Source organism: Macadamia integrifolia, chromosome 10 (assembly GCF_013358625.1).
Source record: "Macadamia integrifolia cultivar HAES 741 chromosome 10, SCU_Mint_v3, whole genome shotgun sequence".
Classification (NCBI taxonomy): Eukaryota; Viridiplantae; Streptophyta; class Magnoliopsida; order Proteales; family Proteaceae; genus Macadamia; species Macadamia integrifolia.
In genome coordinates, this window is record NC_056566.1 from 23,404,932 (window position 1) to 23,417,966 (window position 13,035).

The 13,035-nt window shown below is 38.7% G+C and overlaps 1 protein-coding gene across 1 annotated transcript; it reads right to left on the reverse strand.

Annotated features, from left to right (window-relative positions):
- Positions 1–1,031: 1,031 nt before the first annotated feature.
- LOC122092101 (DNA replication licensing factor MCM7) lies at positions 1,032–10,525 on the reverse strand. The gene is made up of 15 exons (XM_042662412.1): positions 10,342–10,525; positions 10,189–10,256; positions 10,052–10,111; positions 9,721–9,944; positions 9,175–9,352; positions 8,739–8,861; positions 8,452–8,541; positions 7,945–8,087; positions 6,250–6,427; positions 5,627–5,818; positions 4,343–4,515; positions 3,915–4,118; positions 3,055–3,220; positions 2,694–2,915; positions 1,032–1,453 (listed from the first exon to the last, which is right to left on the reverse strand). The coding sequence occupies exons 1-15, from the start codon at positions 10,370–10,372 to the stop codon at positions 1,349–1,351; spliced, it is 2,157 nt and encodes a 718-aa protein (XP_042518346.1). The 5' UTR covers positions 10,373–10,525; the 3' UTR covers positions 1,032–1,348.
- Between the last annotated feature and the right edge of the window lie 2,510 nt (positions 10,526–13,035).

The following is a 13,035-nucleotide window of genomic DNA, read 5'->3' on the forward strand; positions in this document are numbered from 1 at the left end:
GTCCCTTATATATTAGAGATGTGAAACACCTTTCATTGTTCTACCATATTGTTTCGAGACACTCATATAGCAAAGGAATTCCTCATTTACCATTCATTGAAAGAAAGTTTGGTCCTTACTATTAGATACATTTGCATAAATACATGTGGATAAGAAAAAAATAAGCTATCTCCAACGTAATGATTAATCACTTTCCATCAATAAATATATGGTCGATCAAGATTTGTGTCAATCGACCCTGCAAACATGGTTAGCCTAAGGATGTATTTGGCATAAGAGAAAACAAAAGAATAAGGATAAAATTCCTTTTTTGAATTTCCAAATTCAATGGTGAAGTTTTCTTTTGTGTCATTCAAAAAAATAAATAAATAAATAAATAAATCCTACTTAAAATACAAGAAAATAATTTTTTTTTTCTTTTCATGTATTAGTTGCTAGACAGATATAACTTTTATTTTCTTTATCAGTTCATCTCTTTTCTTTTTCTTTTTTTTCCTTTCTCCTAGCGACCAAGCACGGTAGCCACACAGCCTAAATCCACAGGCGGCCGGTTCGTCTCAACAAGATCAAACATTATAAACCCTAACGTGTATATTAGACTGAACACCCCAGGTTTAGGGCTAGAGACTAGCTAGCAGTTGGGACGGGGCTCGGCAGAATCAGACTCCAGCCCAAAGATTCAAACATAAAATCGGGGATCGAATCAGTCCTAAAAAAACACTTAAAAGAGCCCTAGAATCAGACAGATCGGAAAACCCAGCTATTCTAAGGTTTTGAGTCCACCAATAGGCCGTGTCAAATCGGGATCAGTCACAGCTGATTCTAACCCGAGTCGGGCAGTCTGTTCCAAAAACCGATTTGGGAACAAACCCTGATCACCTTTTATCACCACTCCTTGTATTCAACTATTCAGAGTCTGCCAGAAATGGAGCTTTTCTTTTTTATCATTTCCCACAGAAACCTGCAACCTGCAGGAAGCATGTTTTAAGGCCTGACAACCACATCACTCGATGAAGATTGACCAGAGATTGTTTCTGTAATAACAAAGAAAATTTTGAATTGCTTAATGCATTAACTTCTTTCTAACATAGACATCCTTGAAAACTATATTAAATAAGAGCATGATCAAGAATTCTAGGCTCCTATAGGCACAGAACTTTCAGATTGGTTCTCATTATAAAAGATGGAGAAAAGAATGACATCCGGTCTTGCTCCTGTGCCCAGACACAGTCGGCGGAATGATCATCCCACCTTTTCCTGTTGGATGCCTCAGTGCATGCTTCCATTGGCCCCCTGCTGTTTCATGGCCATGATACCAGGTAGCGTTCTCTCTCCAAAATAAAAAAAATTAAGCATCGATGAAGCGAATGTCAAAGGTATTTGGATGGATCTGCCACACATTTAAAGCTGCATATTCCTCTAAGCACTCCTTCAATTGAGCTTCACTGTATCCCTGCTCACATGCAAACAAAGTCCCAACAATTAGAATTTACAAATAAGCCAAGGAAAGGACGTTAAATCCTTGACTTGCTGATTTAACAAAAAAATTGACTCCAGTTTCATAGTTGAATCAGTCCCACCAAAAGAGGATTATGTTGAGATTGCTACCAGTGCACAGGAAGCAAAGTTTTGATGGGTGCAGAAAAATTGAGTGATCAAGATTAAAACCACTAGTGAGAGATAACCTCCCAAGCTGGTCTCTTCCTCAGGTTACTTTTTAATAGGTGGTATTGTAAAAAAAAAATGTTTTCATATATCACCATTTACCCAGTTTATGAATGTCTATTAAGACACTTTACTGGATTATATCCAATATGTTTGGAGACACTGGGGGGATAGATCATGAATCGGATATTAATAGCTAGTCAATAGCTAGTGTGGTATATGAAGTCACCAGTCAACCTAATCTAGCCAAGCAGCTGGTCTAGATCAAGAAAATATTATTTAAATCTTTGGTATCAGATAACTTATTTAATATTCTTTACACGGGTTGGCTAGAAATCATTATAATTTATAGGATTTTTCCATTTGGGACTTTGCTTTGTAATGTCGTTGTTGGACTCGTTACTTTGACACACCAATATTACATTTTCTTCGTATTGTGGTTGATTTTGTTGTACATGCCATCAGGTAGCGTTTTCTCTCTCTCTCTCTCTCTCTTTTGTAGCACTTATTGGTATCTGACACCATCACTTCATTGAAACAAGAGAAGAAGCACCTTCAGATGTGCCTCTTGTATCAATTAGTCAACAGATAGGTATTGACTAGTAAATGGATCACCTAGAGGGAAAAAGGCTTGTTATTGACTTGCCACTTTGAGAGTAACCAGCTCACAGATTGCTTGACCAACTAAGGTTTTGGTTTGGGCTTCCTACAAGCTTATAATCTCCCTTATGTTCTAAATTGCTTTAAAAAAAAAAAATTTAAAGAAAAAAACCATGCTCAAGGTCCCAGATGACATTTGCATTTTTTTGGGAGTGAGACTGATATTTCAGATGCTGAGTTGTTATCTGCTTGAACAGTCTTCTGTGCAAGTTAGCAACTCACCATGTGATCAAAAGGAACTTGGGGCCATGTACCATTAAGACCAGCCAATTTGACCATCAACATAAGGCGAAGGAAACTGTAGTGCAACCGGGTTCATATGGTATTTTTTGCAATTAGGTCTTCCAGCTTTACAAATAGCAACTAACCTTTCTGGAGATCCAATTGAGTGCATGGGCATAGCTCACATCCAAACGGTTCATCCTTGCAGCTTCATCTCGCAGAATTGAATATATGTCGGAAATGGCATCCAGACCAGATTTCTGACGATCTTCTGAATACAGTGAGAACTTTGACATCTGCATTAACCTCAGTGCCTCGTCCACATCACTCTGAGCCACACTTTCTGAGAATCTGAGCCTTGCTAGTGCCTGTTAGCAACTCAATTAGTGATAACTTTTATTGATATGAACAAATGATAAATGGCATGGGTTCTTTTACTCTACCAAGCATTTTGATACATGGTGACAAAGAAAGTAACATTATCTAAAGAGAAAAAGAATAACTCACCATGGATATCCGGAGAATACTGAGTAGAGTCCGCACTGTTGTGTAGGAATGTGGAGCATTGGATTTTGACTCGTCCTGCCGAATGCTAGTGTATGCACTTGCTATGTACTCATCCAGCTCCTTTGGCACATACGGAGACATTCTCCTTGCAGCTGAGATATATGACCTGGAAATCAAGGACAAAAACAAATATAATCAGAAAGCTATTTCTAAAAATAAAAACGTGAGTACAATTGTTCAGAATGAAATTCTACTTATTCCCTAACCATTTGAAATTAAAACATTCAGTGTAAGTGATAAAAAATCTTGAATAAAAGGATGACATACTAAAAAATGGTTAATCCATGTGTAAGCACTTTTATACTTCTGGTTACATAAACCATACCTGCATATCCTATTTGCATATGTCCAGAATGTTAAAATGGTTTTAGTACGTACTCATACAAAAATACATGTTTAGCATTTCATGAATACATTCATTAATAATATAAAGAAAATAGCAGAAGACTAAACCGAATACATTAAATTACTGTTTTGATGCCAGACAGCCTGCAAATTATGGTACCAAACCATGATACCATGCTGACGCAGTGAAGCAAATTAATTGCTTTCATCAAGCATTGTTTAGTACTGTAAAAAAGCTAATATAGATTCACTAAAATATTCCTCAAAAGATACTAAAGAAAAATGTTGGGGGGGGGGGGAGAATCAACGTAGTCCAAGTCAAAGAAACATGCTCTCAAATACATGCTTTGTTCATAAAAGCAAAGTTGAAATCAGAACCAACATATATCGAAGACAATTGCAACTGCTTAAAATAAAGACTTAAATTCAACGATAGGTTGATAAGTGAGAATTACCGAAGAACAGAAGGGTCAAGCGGAGCGAACCCAAGAGCAGGAGATTCTTTGTTTTGGTGGACATAGACAATATGCCTGGCCATTTCAAGGTCACTGTCCATATCTGCCCGATCCAGAATCAGCCATAGGAGATCAAAACGTGACAGAAGGGCCGGAGGGAGGTTAATGTTTTCAGCTGGAGTTCTCCTTAGATCATATCTTCCCCTTCAATATCAAAGATAAGTCTTTATTCTAGATGCAATATTCTGAGAGACCAACTAATTACACAAAAGAACCAGTCAATCCATATCCAAGGGAAAAAGAAACTTGAACTTACTCTTCATATAGGAAATTGTACCACTTTAATCCCCCCCCAACTTTGAGAAGCAGTGGAAGGTTTATCTTATGAATGCATGACAGAATACTAAAGAAAAAGAGCAGTTCTGTACCAGGCAGGGTTTGCAGCAGCAAGAACAGCAGTTCTAGCATTGAGAGATGTAGTGATTCCAGCCTTGGCAATGCTGACTGTTTGCTGCTCCATCACCTCATGTATCGATGTCCGATCGGATTCATCCATCTTGTCAAACTCATCAATAGCACATATGCCCATGTCTGCAAGCACCTGCAACACAATTCTTCCTTTCTGAATCTAGAAAGAAACAATGAACTAAAAGAGAGCCTTGGACATTTCTTCTTCTTCTTTTTATGCAATAACCTTGGATATTTCAGTAATATGACTTTATAGAAAAATACCATATTTCCTAATAAATGAAGTTTAACCTACTGATTATACTCTATTTAGATTTGTGTGACTCAAATGAAGCAGTGCATGCCCAAAAAGATCATAGATGACTACATGCTCTGGCATTCTGGATGATGTGGTCTAAATTTTTTACAGTAAGGATTAAGAACAGGACAACATTATCTCAACTGCTCCTAAATATGATTTGTGGGACTTCCTCCTTATAGATTTCTTCTGTGTTCAGAGTCATCATGCTGGACACAGCTAGACACTCAAGTCACTGCTTTGTATTTTGCGTATAAGCTTGCGCAATATGGTCGTATTTTGATGTTATCTTCCTTCGGATTCTTGTCATCATTTTCTTTGACTTGCTTTACTAAAATGCATTGGAATACACCTAAATAAATGTATCTGTATCCATTGCTTAGTTTTATCTTCCACTGATTTACATTTTCACCCATATAAACATCACAAAGGAGCAAAAGAACAGAGTACTTTGATATAATCTAAGCATCAAAACAGTCCCAGTGGCACTTTTCACTTTTGAGAAAGAAATTGGATTGCCTATTTAGGAGATACTAAGATACATGTGAAGCATAACTCATTAATTATATCGACAAAACCGTGTCCCCATTTAGATTTTTTTTTTAGGGGGGTGGGTGTTTCAAGACTAGGAGAATAGGAGAGACTTGGTATATAATCCGTGCCTTTGTTCCGTGCAACTCCACTTGTTCGTAAGCCCCCTTAGGGGCGAGCCGCCTTGTCTACGAAGCAAAGTGACCTCACTATATCAATGAATGAAGGACCATATCTCAATCTAGCACTCATCCATATCTACAAACCCATAGTTTCAAACATTCTACAACGCAATCAGAAATGTTGTAGCATAAGTAGAATATACGTATATCAGATGCCATTTTATGCTTCATGTGGATATACTTGGAGGGAAAGGTGACAGTGCTGTAGTGCACCTAGTGGTTAGAAATCTCACCAAGGCTCCTCCTTCAAGGACCATCTCATTTGTTACTGGATCCTTCTGAACAGCAGCAGTTAGACCAACCCCACTGCTTCCTTTCCCTGTGGTGTACACTCCCCTGGGTGCAACATTGATTATGTGCTTGAGAAGCTGACTTTTTGCAACCCCAGGATCTCCCATCAAACAAATATGGAGGTCTCCTCTGATCTGCGATCAGAAAGTGAGATATTCACAAATTGTTATGATATGATGAAAAAAATGACTGTGGCACCTTTTTAGTTGATGATAAAGAACGAGTTTTAATCTTGCCAAAATTATGAATGTGCACCCAAGTTGATAAAGGAAAGGAAAATATGATATCAAAGCTGGAAAAATCAGGTTAATTACAGTACTATAACAAGTCTTAAGTGACTAACACAAGCTGGGTATTTGATATCAAATAAGAAAAAGTCCCTAATGCGGATGCTAAGATGTCAGCATCCTGGTTGTACATCAAGTTCATGAAATAGACTCCAGCTTACTCTGACAGCGATCCATCTTGAGATCATAGCATTTTTTAAGTAAGAAGGAGCTATCTGGTGCCTAATATAGTCATCAAAGAAAATCTGATTTCCATTCAACAGCCTTTATGCCAGTACCTTCATTCCATCTTTCAATTTCCTGTGAGGAGCACCCACAAGGAGAAGAAGAAGAGCTTTTTTCACATCTTCATGGCCGAAAATTTCAGGTGCTAAAGACTTTGCCAACTTATTGTAAATATCACCATCCTCAGCTAAGCGTGTAATTTGCTCCTCTTCATCTTCTCTAAGTTCATACCTGTAAGTAAGGAGCTATTAATTAAAGTCGACATCCTTCTATACTTTGTCATCATCCAGATATCTTAAATCTTTATATGGATGAACAACAGAAGATATTCAATAATGCAACTAGAATGAGTTGATGAAAAATGAATAACTGAGGTTACAGATCTTTATTTTGTTTATTTTAGACAAAGGAGTTTCATCTGTAAATACATAAGGGGCTCCAAATGTCTAGAAAAGCCATTATGTTACATACAAGATCAAAAGAAAAGCATGGGAATACACAAAAGAAACAAAAATACCATTAGCTGTACTGATAGCTTGATTCCTAGAAGGTCCCTTAAGGGACATTATCCCAAAATGAAATTAATGATTACGTATTTGTGTGCAAACACAGAGCAAAAATGACAGCTTACTTATTCCCTTTTCAACTCCCCAAGGAAAAGTTTTTTGTTAAGACTAAAGGGAGGGGGGCACTGTAACCTGGTCCAAGGACCAAATCCCAATGCCAGGGTTCTGGGGGTAAATAAGGGTTTATTTATGACATTCAGCACTTTTTTGCACAAAATGGCCGCCCTCAGACTCAAACCCATGTCTTCAAACTAGCTGGCCAAGTTGTAACTGTCACGACAAATCATGGCCCTTCTTGTTTGAATCAAATCTCCACAGATCCAATTTGAAATGGTCTGAAGTGTAAAGAATGCTCAACACATTTGTTGGAACCAAGAGAATTTCTCAACATTCAATAGAACTAAGGATGTTATAGAAAACATGACCCTAAAACGATGCAGAAAAGAACAAAAATTGCAAACAAACAATCACACAATCACACAAAAGAGGATTTATGTGGTTCGGCAAGATTTCCTACGTCCACGGTAAAATGATATTTGCTTCACTATCAATGGAGAATAGGGTAACAACTGCTTGTCCTCACACCTCTCTCAGAGTGATTATAGAGAAAGAGCTCTCTCTAGAAATTCATAGTGAAACCCTATAAGGTAGCTTACCGAAATGCCCACATAGCCCTAAAGAAAATTCCTCGGGTTACCACCGACGAATCCCCACCATGGATCTGCTAGTTCATCAAGGTCCCAATAACAAAGATAAACGGGCAAGCCGGGCCACTTCCTCTGGGCCTCTTCGGAATCAACCAACAAATGCAAGCAACATAATACAAGACATCGTACCCCTACAGGATTGTTGCCTTTATAATTATTCCAATCATCTACTCCAAATTAACCTATTTCCATTACTTTGGGTAACTATAGAATATGCTTATGCATTCGTATCTTACTAAAAGTACCATCAAGTAATTTCTAGGAGAGATTTGGCTCTTGACAAGTGCAAAAGTAATTCATTTCATAAAACCGACAGGGAAGAGACAACAAAGGGAGGAGGAGCACGCACTTCACTCTTGTTTCATTAATCGAAAAGGGAATGAAGTGATAGGAAATTAGGAATGCTGCATAATTGTGAAGTGGTATTTGGGTCATTTCAGTTCATATGCATTCCCAAGAATCAGAAATAACTTACTCCTCGTATTTTTTCTTGAAATGGGTAACGGACATGGCCTCCAGGTATGTATCTGCAACCAAGCCTGCCCGCATTGCTCTAAATCCTGTGTATGGAATAGGAAGAAAAATTCCTGACAATTCAACAACATCACCTGGGGCTACCTGGACGATACCACCAAAGAGGGAAAAAGGGGGGGGGGGGGCACAAATCAGTAAGCATCATATAATTATGGAAACTTGAGGTCAGGGGGAAACCTCCCCAAATCCCCCAAAAAAATGAGAAGAAAATCCACTTTCATATTCTCTTGAGATTTAAAGCACTGCTCAAAAGCCTGTCAATGTTCCTATGAGTAATGACTTGAAATTTAAAATTCAACAACCCCACGCCCCCAAAAAAAAGAATTTAATTTCCCCTTTTAAGATGACCGATTTAAATTCTGAAAATATATGTGAATGTACTCTGGACAGGAATTTGAGATGCAACCCCCATCTTCCCTCAGCATAGTAAGAAAATATATCAACAAACCTTCCTAGTGAGATCTCCTCTAAAATGAATGGTCATTGTCCGTGGTATGTGACCCTTTGGAACATGTTCCGCTAATTCTTGAATTTTTGCCTGCATAAATACATTCTTAATGGCTAATAATATGCAAAACAAGAAGAAACATCACTTGATGTATGACTTTATAAAGATAGAACAAAACCATAGAAAAAAAATTTCACTACAAAACCATGTAGATAAACTTCTGGTTTACTAAACGCCATGAAATTGAAGCTCTATGCCTCTATGGAAGATGAGAGTGGATATAGTACCTCTTGAAATTTCAAAAATTTTGATGCCCTTAGCTGAAGGATGAGATTCCCTCTTGTTTTGTTGATTTTACAACGGTTGGACGGGCATTCAAACAGAGGCATGAATACTCTAGCAGTTACCTCCTGGTTTTTCATCAGAAAAAAAAAAAGAGGAAAGATAAATTAATCATTGTGTCAAATCCAACAATTGGAACATGTGAATATCATGATGAACATAAGAAATTAAAAGTAATGATAAGCCTTCTTCAGTAACCATATGCCTAAGATACAACTCAACCAAACCTCATGCAAACTCATTATACACTAATTATGCTCTTCTGTACAACTCTATCTAGGGCTATTTCTCCTATGAAATAAACTGCGAAATACAATACATGAAATGATAAATCTGATGATATTAACTAGAAAACACTTAAGGCCATCTAGAATTGAATACCTGGTAAATTTCAAAACCGCACTCTTCACATGTATACACAGCTACCTGCATCAATGGCTTAACATCCGAACATCGAGTTATAATCCCAGAAATCCTTACAAGCTGGCCAATATTGGAAGCTTTAACTTCTCGAAGTGAAAATGGTCTTTCTTTAGAAGACGCTTTTATGTAGACTTCGCTGCATTACAAGATAGAATGATACAGGAAGACATGCACATCACGTATTAGAAGCTATGAAGTACTGGATTCTGTTGTAGGGTTGAGGGGTGGGAGGGATGAGCATCAAACAAACAAAACCAATGGACAAGTTTGATAGATATCCATATCAACAAAGCAATTAGCATCTTAATTAAAGCCCCAATTCATGGCCGACCTGACCTTAACGCTCTATAAGATCACACAGTATAAGTTATCAACTGACAACAAATTTGCCACTATTATGTTACAATTACAAAGAGTTTATTTGAGAGAGAAATTTATTAAGATATATCACTACAAGCATGAAGTGCAACGGCATTGGAAAAATGGTTTGTCCTTAATACTTACTAGAAACGCTTAATCTCTGGGGGCATCCTCTGGCGCGGATCCGAACCATCTGCATTCTCAGTCCCTTCCTCCGTTCTCTGAGTCATCAGGATATCATGGTCGTCATCCGGAAATGCCTCTGTTGGCTGTGGGATGAGTTCATCAATGGCATCGGCGAAAATACCAATATATCGACGAGTATTTTCAGTAACCCGTCTAAGGAATTCCTCGTCCAAGTCCTTATACTAATGAGGGGAAGGGGAAGGGGAAAAATGAGTAGTACCATTAGGGTTTTACTAAAATAAGAAGCCCTGAAAGAAGGGAGAATATTGAGATGTGAGAGAGAGTTTACGTTGAAGAGATCCTCGAGGTCGATCTGGACTGCTCTGATTTTACGGTTGGCGACTTCTTGCTGAGGAACAGTGAGAGATGTCAGGTGTTAGGAATCACAATAAACTCTTGTTTCGGCTGAGAGAGGAAGAGACTTACGAGGATGTTGAGGTATTTGGGTTCGCCATGCACATCTGCGAAGTTCGTCAGGAAATCCTTTGCGAGGCCTGCAACAGATCAGTAGCTCGACTTGATAAATAGAGATGGGGTGAGAGAGGAATAAGGGATGTGTGACTTATGATGTGTGCTTACCTTTGTCGGCATTGAAGTCCAGATCCTTCATGCTTCTCCGCTGCGTCCGTCTGTGTGCGCTGCGTTAGAGAGATAGAGAGAGGAGAGCCTAGAACAAGAACCAGATTATCGGAGAGCAAATTTGAGGATGACCTTCGGTCTTTTGGCGGGAAATGCAGGGCAGAGTTATGCGTTTTGGCGGGAAGCTGTGGGATCAGTGGCGACTGGCGAGTGGATGACACTATTAAACTCAGAATCGGGATGCGTATCGGGCTGCCTGGATCAGAATTGGATCGGTTAAGAACCAGCCCAATCGGCGGTAATCTGCCCTAACCTAGGATTACAATATTACATACATGGATGGGCAAGAATCAAGAAGCGTGATTCTTGAATCCATGGGATCAACTTCCATACATCATTGCTAGTTGTTTAGTTATATAAAAATCTCATGAGTTTACAGTTCGTATCAAGTTGGTTGCTCACAAGCTGTGCTATCCACTTTGGTTCAAACGTACAATTTCATTCTTCTAATTCTTGATGTAATATTATTGTTTGCTTCTTTCTTTATAATTAAGCCTAAACATCTCAAATTTTTGTTTCAAGGTAATTTCCTATCATCAAAATTATCCAAATGTAAATTAAAAACATTCATGGTGGATTCCATGATGGTGTATAGAAATCACAATCCGTCATTGCCAGAAAAGTGAAAAATCAGAGGATGAGGAAATATGTAATTGTCAAAAAAATTCTTCCTTCGCCTTGGCTTAAGAAAAACCTGGTCCAAAATTATGGACCAAACCTAACCAAAAATTAAAAGCAAAACGTTCACTTGACGTCTATTTGATTGCATGGTGATCCAAAGGCTGATCCACTATTAAAGTTAGAATTCATGTGCATGTTTGGTTACGGTTTCAATGAACCAGACCTAACTCAGCTCTTTCAACAACTTTTGTCTTACAAATTGTGGGCAATTTTTGGTCTTTCAATGAACCAAAAAATATAAAAGATTTTAGGTCTTAATAAGATCAATTGTGTCTTCTCTTGGCTTAAGACACAAGCCCATAATATCCATAATGGGGTGGTTCAAGCTCGACAATCAATCTCGTGTTTAAAATCACTGTACAAAAAGTTAACTACATGAAAATGAAACGGTTCACCTTAGAATCGCAATCGAAGGGTTTGGTGGATAATTTTATATTAATATTTCCAAATAAATGTCATGTACACGGTTTAAAGTATCGGTCCGTATCGTACCGTATCGGCCCTTACCGATACGATGCTGACCGATACGATACATGAAATTTTTAAAACCCTTTTGTATCGATACTTATCTTACGATACGCACCGATACGCACCGATATGTACCGATACTCTATGAAAAATCAAAATTGAAGTGAAATGTACGTTTTCGGTATGTATCGGTATGTATCGACCGATACGTACCGATACAGTCATAAAATGACCAAAATGGGTAATTTTTTAGAAAAACATAATTTTTTGAGGTGTTTTTGTTTCAAAGTTGCTACCAACAATTTTTCTCTCTAACTAAAGTGGAAATCAAGGTTGGGAACAAGGGTTTTACATTTATGGGACAACTACAAACTTTGGATTTTTAATGCGATGCTCTCGATTTATTGTTTATGCATAATACATGTTATATATAACTTTTTTAATTATTTTTTTATGTAAAAGTGTATGAAAAAGTGTTTCATATCCATTTATGTGCGTATCTTAGCGTATCTCTGATACGATACGATATCCTCCGATACATATCTTAATTTTGGCCGACCGATACGACGACCGATACCGATACTTTAATCCTTGGTCATGTATAAATAAAAATAACAATCTTATTAATAAACTGGGTTTTGGAGCTTAGATGAATCAAGTTTTGAAGGGGGATAAGGAACATTTTGCAAAATTTATTTTATTTTTCAATTAAAACTTATGTGGTAAAAATTGACCAGCTGATTTTCCTTGTAGCTCCTGATGTTTCAGCTAATCTGCACAGAAGAAAAGACAGGGGAGAGCCGGGCTGACCTGACGAGGGACTCTCCGATGCCTAAGTCATATCTTTATACAGCAGGGGGAATGTTCCCCTCTTATCTTGGAAGTGCAAGTCGTGGGAAGGGAGGATGCCTCTGATGAAGTGTAATGGATAGAGTCTTGTCCTTGTAATCAGGGATTACGTTCCTTGAATGTAGGAGTGGATGAGAGCACGTTTATGAGAGCCCTGCCTGATGATGTGGGGCCGAGGTGGTAGCTCGGCCAGAGGAGAGGCCGAGGTGGCAGTGCGGCCTGATGAAGGCCGAGATGGTAGCTTGGGCTGATGGGGGCTAAGGTGGAAGCTCGGGCTGATGGGGGCCGAGTTGGCAGCTCAGCCAGAGGAGAGCCCGAGGTGGCAGCTCGAACTGATGGGGGCCGAGGTGGCAGCTCGGTCAGAGGAGAGGCCAAGGTGGTAGCTCAGGCTGATGGGGGCCGAGGTGGCAACTCGGGCTGATGAGGGACCGAGGTCGAAGCTTGGCCTTATGAGATGCCGAGGTGGCAGTGCGACATTAGTTTGAACGCTTCCTGGGCGTGTCGTGGTCAGAGAGATTTACCCTTATCAAAAACCATACTTGATAACTCATCAAATCTAAATTGCATTTTAGAGACAAAAGGCCACCCTAATAGCAATTTAGAGAGAGAGAGAGAGAGAGAGAGAGAGAGAGAGAG